This window comes from Electrophorus electricus, chromosome 3 (genome assembly GCF_013358815.1).
Source record: "Electrophorus electricus isolate fEleEle1 chromosome 3, fEleEle1.pri, whole genome shotgun sequence".
Lineage (NCBI taxonomy): Eukaryota > Metazoa > Chordata > Actinopteri > Gymnotiformes > Gymnotidae > Electrophorus > Electrophorus electricus.
In genome coordinates, this window is record NC_049537.1 from 4253906 (window position 1) to 4266883 (window position 12978).

The window sequence follows — 12978 nt, forward strand, 5'->3', positions numbered from 1 at the left end:
ATAATTTAATTTGATAAAATGTAAAGCGATTATAGATAAAAGCAACAATAAACTAGTCAAAATAACAAAGTCATCACCTACTTCATAATGCTGTCTCAGCGATATCTCATTAGGCTATGCAGTACAAGAAGTCTGATATGCGATATAATCTGACCTATCACGGGCAACCTTTTCATCATTAAACTTTGTAGAATTCTTGTAATGTCCTATTACACAAATATATAAATGTTAAAAAAGAGCCTTTCGCGGACTGTCTACGTATACATAGCTCCACATGCAAAGAACGAACCAAAAAATGAGTCAGACCACACCTGGCTGCGTCGAGCCTTAACCCGAAATCTCCCTTCACCTACACGGAGGCTCTGTTGAATGGACAAGGGAAGGCAACGGATCATGTGATTTGTTTCCCTATCAAGGTCGCCATTTTGGAGGAAAGTTGGGATTTTCGGAAACACTGGAAGAAAGTAGAGGGGGCAGGATCAAAGAAGTTTTGTTTGGGAACGTATACGGATCGAGGAAGCGGCATAAGACGGGATTCTGGTGCATGCAGGGGACCCAGCTAGAGTGCACGGTGTTGATTGCGTGCAACTTGGCATGGTACTCAGAGACCGGTTTATTATTTGTGCCTGTGCGACTTCTGCGTGAATAGTTTGGGGATATTTTTGCCCATATTGTCTCTCTCGTTGTAGACGCTGGCTGTAACAGATCTATCCCATTCATTCAAATCGGAGTGCTTAAAGTCAAAAGAAGTTTGTTTAGGGCTAGGTTACTGAGTTGTGACAGGACACAGCCCTGTTTAATATCATTGGTTGCAAAGTTGCAGGGATTTAAAAAAAATGTTTACCTTCTACCCTCTTCTTGGATCTTGATCAGTTTGCCCCATTCAGAGAGCATTGTGCCAGTTGCCGCGTATACAAGGAATTACTCTGGTGAACGGAGGACGAAAACTAAGGATAACACTTTCAAATGGTTAAAACAACTCCTTACCATCTTAGTAAGTGTATGACCTGACCTCCTGGATTAATCATGCCAGTAAGGAAGAAAGGTGAGATTGCAATTGTGGTTTACAACTTTTTATTTTAGGCTGTATTCGAACTCTTTAGTTTGCGTTATGCCGAAACGATTAGATATCTATAGGTGTTTACAGGCGTTTTATGTAGCCTGTCATTGTCATATATCGGTGATCAGCGTCGTTTATTTCACTACCATTAATGTGAATAAACTTTTTAGACACTCAGAGAGCGCTGCAACTCCTAGAGGAATACAGGGCTAAACTGAGCCAGACGGATGATCGTCACCTCCGACACTCCATTGAGAGAGTTATCAGTGTGTTTCAGAGCACTCTCTTTCAAGCACTAATAGGTAAGCGTCTGCACGTAGAACAGTCTAATGACATGTTGTTTTTTTTATTGGTTTTGTCATCATGAGCAGCACTTTCAGGCTGTGACTAATGGTGGAACAGGTTTGACCTTACCATGACATAATTCACAGACTCTGCACTGTTTCAGCAATGTCAGATATTTCACACCTGCAGAAAGTATTTGTATTCAGCATTTCAAACTTGTTCTTACAATGACAGAGTTTGGGGCAGTGATTGGATTTTAAAAATCACAACAGCAGTTCTCCATTCACCCAGGATATAACGTGTCATGATTGCATTCATACAAAAAGTTTCTCAGCTGGAACTACAAACGACGAAAATTGTCTTTAGATATGGCAACTGGTATAACTTAAGCAAAATAGAAATTAATTTACATAGTTAAATCTATCAGTGGTAATTACTATTAAGAAGACGCGTCTTCAAAAATGTTAGTTTTTTTTTCTGTCCTTGCCTAATCATTACAATGAGTTGTAAATTTCCTAGAATGCATGAGATCTGTCTAATCACATAAAAATGACCATACCCCCCCCCCCCCCCTCAAAAATTGAGTGCAACCGACAGTTGTCACTTATGTTGAGTGTAAATCTCCTTAGGTTGGCCTTAGTTCTTCATTGCTTCTTGATACCTCATTGATCATCTTGTACAAGCTGCTTTACCTAAGCCCTGCTTGGAATGTAATTGCTGCAGTCTGTCTGTGCAATGCACACTAAGGCTACACAATGCATTACTTCCTAATTGCTATTGTCATATTGACCTTTGCCTTGAATTCATCGAGATGCATAGAACCAGTCGCAGTGGAATCAGCTCTGGTTCTTGGGCCCTTCCTTTATTTCTGGCACTTCACAGCCATGCAGAACGAGGCTGGAAAAATGAAGTGGGCATCCATAAAAAGATTCATGTGCATTTTGTCAAATGTTGCCGAGTTGACGAAAAGGAAAAATTGGTCATAATTGCCAGTGTGGTAAACTTGAGTATTATGCCTAGATTAGGAAAAAGCAACCTGCCAAATGGGCTCATTTTTGGCTATTCAACTATTTATCCCTCTACTCGTGTTTTACTGGTGAAAGCCCGTTTGCTTTCAGTCTGTCTAACCCTGCAGAGATGTGTGTGATGCCTCCCACTCCTAATCCAGAATAATCCATCTCTTGACATGATCAGTTGCAGAGTAACCCTCTATGCTGTGGCTTCCTGCTCCTCAGGCCACCAAACAGGAGTCTTCTGCTCCGTGTGCTACATGTTAGTTTTGAGTGGGAAACTGCTTTTCAAAAAGTAATGATTAAAGAATTGTTATGGAGGCATTAGAGATTAAGAGCACTTCTAATGTTACACCAGTAATATGAATATATTGAAAGACAAACTGTCTCTCCAGGGCCCAAACTTACACTGGCCTTATTTTTAATCATATCTTTATTACTTGCTGTTACTGTATTGGCATACAAATTGCCATTAAAGTGCTGTAGCTATAATCCTGATAAGCATTTGGTGGCACATGTAATATCAGCTTTCCTGTTTAGGGAATCAGAGAGTGTACTATGGTCAGCATTAGATTGTTGTGTGTGATAGATAAATAGATAGATACTAACTAAAGTTAAAATAGTAAAATAAACAGTAGTAAGTAAATAAATATTAAACAGTGTTTTCCCGGTGTTCAAGAAATCTGACTGACATTAATAATACATTGCTGATGTCATTGACGTCATTGCTGAGGTTCTAATGACCTCATTGCTGAAGTTCTAGTCTTTTCTAATGTTTCCTGGCTCCATTGAACCTTGGTCAGTGATATAAAGTTTAAATGGGGGAAAATAAGGCCTTTTAAAATGCAGAGAAACAGTACATATTAACAACCCACAAGTTAGCTCTTCAGTTATTTGCTATGTAAAGATTTTTATGCTAATTTTACACAGTTTGATTTTCTTTTTCACACTGCACACTTGCTGTGTTGCCTTGGTGCTTGGAGAGAGTCCCACAGCGCTATTCAAGATGTGACCTTAAACCGAAAGGATAACTTACACAGAAAATGCCATTAATCATAATCTTTCATAGTTAATTCGAAGACAGGCAACCTTAATGTAGATTTTTATTCCTTGATTAGAAAAAAAAGTATTACTGACATTTCACCCTAAATGAGCAAATAGAGTTAAAAAAATAAAATAAAAACCAGAGTAGTTCACTGGCAACAGAAACCTGTCAGGTCAGTGCCTTGCTAGCAAGCACTAGTGAATATGGCGCTGTTCACGTTCTTGGTGATTGTACTGTTCCTTGTGTGGTGACATTTAGAACAATACACCACTGTGGCAGAATGTCACTAGTTATGTGTGAGTGAGCTTGAAATACTTGGCATCTTCATATGGCTGCATTAGCATCTATAAGACAACATAACATAAGATGTCTTGGCATGACATGTAGACACACACAGTGTTTGTGTGTGTACACACCCTGGATGTGGAGTAAACAAGCTGAGCTGTCCAGGGTTTTAAAGGCCTAATGGAGGAAACCTAGGTACACATTCAGGCACATCAGTTGGGCTGTACAAAGAGTCTTCTATTAACCAAGAATACAACTGGTCTTCAGGACTTTGCTGAAGCAGTGGGATTCCAAAATAAATAAACAAACACAAAAAGAATTTAATATTAAGTGAATATTGTATTATACTTGATTTAAATATCTGATTTTATGCTTTATCTGAAACCTTTTAAGACTGCATTATAATTTGTATCCTTGCACAACACTAATATTTACTGTGTTTGTGTGCTGAGGTGTGAGACTATTAATCATAGTTGGATTTTCAGTCAGCTATAGTGGTAATGCTTGACAGCGGGCTGTAGAATTACAAAACTCTCACCTCAGTGTTTACTGTAGAGCTATTAACACAGACTAGATGTTGATGTCTTTTTCTTACTTGGTTCCACTGTGTCACTGACCTCAACTGTGACTTTTCGTCTGCCGTGGTAATCACAGCTGACAAACCATAACCTTATCAGTACATTCTAATCTCGGCTGTGTGAAGATCATCTCCCCTCCTACAGTGTTTTCAGGAGTTTATCTTTGTTATCCTTTCAGCTGGGTTTTATGACTCTCCCTAGACCTGGCACAGTTGCCTTCTTTTCTTTTAACATCTTTCAGATTCCAGAGCCAATGCTCTTAAGCATATCCTTTAATGTAATGTTACTTCATTAATGTGCTGAAGCATTTAAAGCAAGACAGAATGACCTAGTCATGAACATGATTTTAAAGTGAATGAGTGGATTCAATAAGGGATCTAGAAGCAGCTATATTAAGGGCTGTACAAATGCATTAGTTTGATGATGGCCAAATTATATGTTGTTACGTAAGTGGATTTTGCTCTATGATTGGACATGTTTGTCTCTGAATGGAAAACATGTTCCTAAAGTACTCTACAGCTCTGGCCATGGTTGGCCTGTGTTTATATTATATGCTCCAGTATAAGGAGGCTGTTCAGAGTAGGGTTGTCACAATACCACAATTTTGACTTCGATACCATGTGTAGTATCACAATTCTCGATACCTAAACAACACTTTTGTAGGATATTTATAACAAAAATATAGTCTTTCCAATGTCTGAATGGGGGAAAAAGGTTATTGGATTGAACAGAAATATGCTTACAAAATATTGATTTTAAAATGAAAACTATCTAGCAAGTAAAAGTTACTATACAACAAGCTAAATATGTAAAAAATTACTTTAGAGTTTCTTTTCCTGTTTAAGGTTCTTGACTAGGAAAACCAGTTTGTCTATGGGTTCTTGGTGGATCAATAAAGTCTTATCTTGTATAAGTCTCATTCTCCTTGAGCTGCTCTGTTTAGTCTTTGGGCTTCTTTGGAGTTCTTGCCATATTTTGTGGGGGCTACAGATAACATAACATCTGCAGTGAGATGAGTGAGAGAAACATCCTTATTTTGCGGTTAAACTGTACACACATTGCTCCGTATCAAACACCAGTATTTTACTGTTTAAAATGAGTTCAAACGTAATTGTAACAATTAAGTGTGCTAAATGCTTGATAGCCGATTTGCTCACATGCTTGACGAGTAATTGGCTTATCTCGGACACAAAAACAATTAAACGGGGCATTTCATTCATCATTTAAGGAAGCTTCCCGCGTAAGCCTTTACTTGTGTGAACCTGTAGTCTTTTCAGCTCTGCGTAGAGGTTTGGTTCGTGTCGGCCAAATGCTTAGACAAGTTACTGGTGCTACCTGTTTTGCTTGGGAGACTATAACACTTTTTGCTTAGCGTTAGTGGTTTTGCCGTATCTGTTGGCTGGCCGTCTTCTGATAGAGTCGAGCGTGGGCATATTTTGCCTATTTGAGCCCGTTTTTTTCCCCTCGATTCGCGGACATGAGAGAATGTCTTGTATTTGGCGTAGCCATGCTAACTTAATTCTGTCTAGCTATACAGAATACTGATTCACTTGAGTTAGCTATGTTCAGTGTTGACAGCATCGATGGCTAAGGTGACTGTAGGCTGTGCTCGCATTCCTGTGTATTTCATTTCAACACGCAGAGCGATGTTGATGACCAGGTATAATAACATTAAAGACATAATAAACAATATATTGGCACTCTCTCTTTATTAATGAGATTAAAATTGTACACATCATCGGAAGCGTATACGAAAGTGGGCTGGCCGTTGTAACTTGTAGGCAGCTGAAGTGCTTTCTTTTTATTTATTAGGGCTTATACATATTATTTGATTCAGTATTGCACCCCTGATGTGCCAAACATCAAAGCCAAGGATGTGCTCATGCTGTGCTCTCTGCAGATGAGCCTGCAGACTCGGTACGGTGGGAATGGCCAAATAAAGCCCCAGCAGCAAATACAGTACCTGCACTGGAGACAAGATTCTGTTGATGCAAATGTTGCTATGAAGCAAATGAGAGAATGAAAGATGCCCACCTAATCACAGTTTTGATGCGGCAGCGAACCTTGGCGGCCAGTTTCCAGGCCGCAAGCCTCGTCACGAACGGCCAACGTCTGTCTGAGAGCATTGCTTCCAACTGTCTTTCTGTTCGGCCACAGAGCCTTTTGTTCCCTTGTTCCTGAAAGAAGCTTTACCAAAGTGCCTCTGGTTTTAAATGGGCCTTTTGTTGCCTGGCCTTCATTTGTGCAAGCTGCACGTCTGTCACTTCCCAGGCAAAGATGCTTATGTAAGACTGTTTGTTTAGGTCTTCTTTCTCTGGCCTCTGTTAGACAGAACAAGAACAAAGCAATGGCTCAAATAATAGTTATTATAATAATTATTACAATAAATGTTTTATTCACACGTTCATTTTACTTTAAAAACTTTTTTTTTTTTACTAATCTTATTACTGTTTTGCAGTTTCTGTTGTATGTGTTTTTGCTATATAATGCTTTTTGATCTCATCCTTTCAGATATCCAGGAATTTTATGAAGTGACATTACAGGACAAACAGGCCGAGGGTATAGAACCTACAAGACCATCAGAGTCTTCTCCTGGTGCTAACCAATCAGATGTTCCCAGCATTCCCAGCCCCACTGCTATAACAGATACTGGGGCCAGTAGCCTTTCTTCTACTAGTGAGGTAAGATTAAGAAACAGGCACTGCTTCATTATTCTGTTGTTGTTTAAATTAATTACCGTATGTTTGATCTGGATGCAGTTATATTCACCTATGAGATTTCTGAAACTGCTTCTTGTTGTTCTTTATGGGTCAATTGCCATTGTGTCATTACTCCGTTACACACAAACAGTTCTCACTAGCACACACTAGCTGAGACATATTTTCTGTGAATGTGAAAAGACGAGGAGCAGAGTATAATTTTTGACGTGGATGTAGTGTGTATTGTCTGCTCCGTTACAAGGCATGCCTTACTTTATTACTGATCCTTACTACATCAGTCACCTGTTTTTGAACAAACAGAGTCTTGCTAAGATGTTATAAAGACTCATATTTATTTGGTGAGTATAACTCTGCAAGTACAGATTTTAGAAGTTTCAGTTGTTTACACTGAGGTAGTATAGTCTCAAGTGCAGAAATGCATTTCCAGAGGTCTTTTCATATGCTTTTGAAAACTAGTTCTTCCATACCCCCAATAACTTGCCGTTCCATCAGTTGGCTTCTTCACTGTCTGTAGGTGCAGAGTGTGCTACTCTCTGACAGGGGAAGACTGAGTGCTACGTGTGTCTCAGTCTCCTTGGCACAGTAGGTCCAGTGCCATCAAGTCCTGCTTTGAGAACCCCCTCCCGCACATTATTCAAATTAGCATGTGACAGCAGGGTGTGAACTTGATTTCTTTGCAAAGCGGCTGTGTCTACAAAAGCAATCCAATTATTGTATTTACAGAAAACACGGTACTGCATTCATTGTTAGCAGGACATGCATATTGCAATTGATGGCATGTATCCAGCCAAGCCTCTGCTATACCAGACTGAAGGGGGGTGTACAAACAATGACTGTGTCTTACCAAAACACAAACAGATTTGACATTGTCAAAAGCATATGTAAGGAAAATGAAACCTTGGAGAAAAGAGAGAGAGAGAAAAAAGCTGGTGCAGATAAGAGGGGGTTGAGTTAGCGGAACACTCCAGACATCTGCTTTGAGGAGTGTGTTTCTATGTCTATTTAAAACGTGCAAACACACCAATGCTCTTACAGCCCTTTGTGTGATCTCATGACGAATAAACTCCTTGAGCATCTTTTTTGTCACTGTGTGGCGTCCCTTTCTGCAGTCAAGTTGCGCAAAGCATAAATGTAGTTTAGGGGAGGGGCAGGGCAATTGAGCCACTAGTTGAATGGTTTCTGTGAAACTACATGATACCAGCGTATCTGACCCCCAGGGAGGAAGATAGAGGAACTATTTATATCAGAAGTGAACATATTGGAGTAGAGATGAACAAACAGATGAACAGCTATGGCGTTTTCCTTTGGGGCATCTTTGAAATTCTTAAGCAGCTCTGGACAGCAATATGGGGACAATGCAAATAATAATAAATAAAAAAGCAGGGGAGGGGGGGAGGCAGAGAGTTGAATTATGGATATGTTACATTATTATTATTATTATTATTACATTAATGTAGTGCACAGTAATCATAAATATATTGCACAGTAACATTATCTGCAATGATTTAGTTATTAATAAACTGAAGATAAGATGATCATGTTCGATGAAATTAGTCAGTTGAAAGAGTACACACTCTTCTGAAAGAGTGCACGTTCTTTGATGTGAGACCTGTTTTCTACATTACAAGCTAAGCACCAAGCCTCGAGTATTTTGGGCTGTCATAAAGGCCTCTTAAGTTTTTTAGTCATGAACAAATAACAGACTTTGTAAAAGAAAGAAAGATTGCGAAGATTCAAAATCCAACCAGATTAAACTAGAATCATCCTCAGAAGTCACTGAGGAATAATACATAATTGACATGCCAGTTGATACCATATATTATTTTATAACTTTGTGCGTACAATAAACTTGAAGAAAATATTAATCTTGATGATTGTTCCTTCTCAGTCATGACAATAGAAGGGTATTCCAATGATTTAAGTCACTGTGGATTTTACCCAGAATTTGGATAAATTAGATTTGAATGTAGATTGAAATGTAGGGGCTATGATGATACCTAGAGATTCAAATACAGATACTGACCCTTTAAAAGGAAAATAATAGTTACCTAGATGTATGGCTCTAGAGTTTGTGAAATATTCAGAAAATAATTAAATATTTTTTTTATTGCCTCCACCAACCTTGGTTCAGATACCTGGTTTTGACTAATTGGAATGGGTGGAACCTTTTCTAATCTAGTGGCCAGTATTTTAGACAACAATTTCAGATCCTAGGTTAACAGTGCTATAGGTCTATGTGCTCCAAATTTAGGATTTTTTTTATTTTATCAGTGAGATACTCTAGTACACCAGTTTCGAATGAATAGATTAGCATTTCCAAAAGTGGCACAAGTAAAAGATTCTTTATACATCTCGCAGCCCGGGCCATCTGGTCCTGGTGTTTTCTCTGACTTAAGACTATGAAGAGCTATGGCTTCTTCCTTTGGGGTATCTTGGAAATTCTTAAACCTCTCTTCATCTGTTCAAAGGGATAGACTGGCAAAAAAGAGTGAGTCACATTTGCATCCTCCTCTGATGTGATTTATACAGATTAAGATAAAACTGAATGTGAATGTGTCATTGACTATGGCGTTATCAAAGGACGTATTGCTGTATGGGTTTATGACTGAAGTAGCTCAATGTGTGCTAGCTTCAGCTCTAAATGATGAAAAAGGTATTTGCCTAGTTCATCAACATGTTCGTATAGTTTTTGTCTTGAGAACAGTATATTGATTTTTGACTACTGCGTAAACATACATTCTAAATAATAATAATAATAATAATAATAATAATAATAATAATAATAATTATTATTATTATTATTATTAGCTTAATATGATGCCTCATCTAAGTATAAAAAGTATAGTATGAGTCTCTCTCTCTCTCTCTCTCTCTCTCTCTCTCTCTCTCTATATATATATATATATATATATATATATATATATATATATATATATATATATATATAAAATTTGCCTGCATCTATGTATCGATTGTGTGTGTGTGTGTGTGAGAGAGAGAGAGAGAGAGAGAGAGAGAGATTTACCCCCCAAATGAAAACGTATTTCTGATCGCCCTAGTTTCTACTTAAGTGCGAGCTATATATGAAAGCAACTAAGACCCAGCGCAGGCTGCACGTGGCACGCGGCGCGCGGTGTTGTGTAGCAGCCGAGACCAAAGTGACATTGTCGCGCGCTCTGTTCTGGAGCGAGTGTTAACCCTGCATGCGCATCAGGATGTGGCTAACCTGGAGTTCAGACATCGTCCGTCTCAGCATCACCATGGACACCAACACGCTGCCGCCGACTGCGAGAATGTGCTGATGCAGACTTTGCGGTCTCCTGTGTAGCGCGCCTCTGCGTGTAGTGTTTGATCGTCTGAGAAGTTGGTCCCGCGGTGTTTGTGTTGAATGGTAGGGTTGAAATGACTCGCGGGTGATGTGGAGTTGGCGGCTGGGGTGTGAAGAATGGACTGTTTATGCATCGTCACCACTAAGGTAAGGTAAGATAGGAACCGCGGGGGCGCGGTGGCTAAGTTTTCGTTCCTCTTCATTTTTTACATTTTTAAATTTTTACTTATTTATTTATTTTTGCGTCGATAGTCATACGATAGTTTTCCGATTTTTAAAATAGAATGTATCGAAACTGGAACCTTGTTTACTGGACTTGTGAAGCTTGCATTTTAAATTAATTTCTGTTTCAAGCTAGTTTGAAGTTGCTGATTTGGTCAGCAGCATATTTTTGAGCAAAAAGAATTGGATACCAAATGGTTAGAAACAAATTTATAGCAGGTAAACATAAAGCCATGAACTTGTTCCATAGGTGCAGTATATTTGAATGTCAGAAGGATGAGTAGGACTACTTCCCAGCTCCAGTCCTAATATAAGTGTTTGGGTTGATTGCACATTTCCTCTAAAATGGCTGTACTGCTGCCTGGGGCGAGAAACGGGCAGGATGTGCTTCAGGAAGACCAGCTGTGTTGCATGAAAAAGATGTGAACCACTGTGGGGAAAAATCTACAGCAGTTTCATTAGTAGCTAGTTCAGTTAGTGTTTTTTTTGTTTGTTTGTTTGTTTTTTGTTTTTTTTTAGCAGTGTGGTGGTTTAGGAGTGGAAATCTTGCAGGACTGAGACTTTTGTTTTATTTGATCAAGTGCCCTTAATATAAAGCTAAAGTTAAATTCTTCATCCATTTGTCCTTCTTGGAAATAACAGACGACTACAAAAAGTGATTTTCTTAATCATTTAGTGATTTGTTCAGAGAAATGCTTATAAAACACAGTGTGGAATGGATCAGTTATTGGTTGTGTCCATTCCGTGAGTACATAGAAGGTGTGTAATCCAATGACCTTAAACCTGCTTGTATGACCTCTCAAGAAACCAGTTAAAGCGTTCTAAATTGTAGTAGACATTTAGAGTGAAGGTGGCCTGAATGGGCTGTTCTGGAGAGGGGGACATACATGAGCTGCTTGGATTGACCTGTTCTTACACACACACACACACACACACACCCACACACACACACACACACACAAGCATACGCATACCAAATATGCAAAAAATATGCCTGATTTTATATCATATGCATGAGGCTTTAACTTCCGTCTGCTCCTTGGCAAGTGAGTCATTCTTGCACACAAGGGCAAAAGAGCAGCACAGCTGTGGTCATGGAGGCATGTGCATATCCCAGTGCGACCCCAAGGTGCGCCATGCATGCACCTCCTGCCAGGCCCTTCTGATTCTTCTGTCACTCCACGCTGTCACGTGTTGGCCCATATTTCTTCAGCTTCACTGCCTGATGCTTTTCCTCTGCCTTACCCTTCATTGTGTTACCATTTTAAACGTCCGTGTTACTTCGTCTAGTATGTGATTAAGGGCATCTTGATAATGCATAGTTTGCTTTGTTAATCCTAGCAGTTAAGAGGCAGAGTGGTGGAGGTCTCAAGCGTACCAGAAACACTAGCAGAACCCATGTATTTTTCCTTTTTTTTATCCTGAATGTTTTAGAGGTGAACTCTGCTTGCTACAGTATTTAACACCCCTTGCATTACTTTGACTTTATCCAGTGGTTTGTCCTTTTCACACGCATCTCTGTGAAGTATATAATGCTGACTTATTTAAAATGCCAATCTATTAAATTATTTTTATTCATCATAATTTTTTCCTTTTGCAAGAACAATAAATGAGATGTCGATTTTCTTTTAAACGTTTACTTGCACTTTTGAAGAAGTGCTTTTTATGAAGAAGTAATGGAGTTTTCATTAAAGCATGTTGAACTGAGTGATTGGGTAAGGTAGGCTATTCGGACCGTCAGTCTGGGCTCAGTCTCAACCTGGTAACAGGTTCTCTCTGATGCTCCTTTTTACATTTTGTACCTGGATTTGACCTGACATCAGAGTTTGATGCAGAGTGTTCTATATTTAATAACCTGGCTAGAGCAGATTTGGTCGCAATTATAGTCGTGATCAGTCCTCTGCTATGGGTTTAAATACTTAAATGGCTTGTCGTCTTGTGACCAGGAAACGTTGATTGTAGCATCTCATTGGATTTTAATCTCAAATCTTTAGGCCCTTTTGTATGAATAAACATCATTGTTTCTTCTGACCTCTAGAAGAATTTCCTAACCTCATCTTCCACTTCTCTGAAGAAAGTAAAAGTTTCCTAATCTCACCTTTTAAGCTCTAAAAGGATTAACGTTTATCCTTTAATTGTCTTTGGAAAGAAAGACCTATTTTTTGCCTTTGCTTTAATTTTGTGGAGACATGGTCGTTGTGTGAAGGCTCTCTGCAGTAGGTGTTATACGAGGCTCAAAGACTCTGGTGTGGAACAGAATGTAAAGTATTGTGTACTTGAAACACACAATACCCTACATTCCTCTGAGAACTCCCTGGTATCACCATCTGAAGCTGTTTGTAGCCTGGGCATAACTTTGGACAACCAATTGTCGTGTTTCAAATCTCACCCGGTCTTGCAAATTTCTCCTTTCTCTTGCTGGAAGCTGTCCAGGTACTTGTGCAG

General features: G+C 39.1%; 1 protein-coding gene across 9 annotated transcripts in view; it reads left to right on the top strand.

The window, feature by feature from the left end:
* The first annotated feature begins 404 nt into the window (after nucleotides 1-404).
* The window catches only part of dlg1 (discs, large homolog 1 (Drosophila)), an 85865-nt gene continuing 73291 nt past the window's right edge, over nucleotides 405-12978 (top strand). For 3 of the 9 annotated variants that reach the window (XM_035524220.1, XM_027013544.2, XM_027013543.2), the window contains exons 1-3: nucleotides 406-1045; nucleotides 1231-1362; nucleotides 6775-6944. In XM_035524220.1, the coding sequence (XP_035380113.1) occupies nucleotides 1027-1045; nucleotides 1231-1362; nucleotides 6775-6944 (321 nt within the window). In that variant the 5' untranslated portion in view covers nucleotides 406-1026. Of the gene's footprint in view, nucleotides 1046-1230; nucleotides 1363-6774; nucleotides 6945-12978 lie in introns of all 9 variants that reach the window. The other 6 variants (XM_027013545.2, XM_027013546.2, XM_035524219.1 and 3 more) reach the window with 5 other exon arrangements.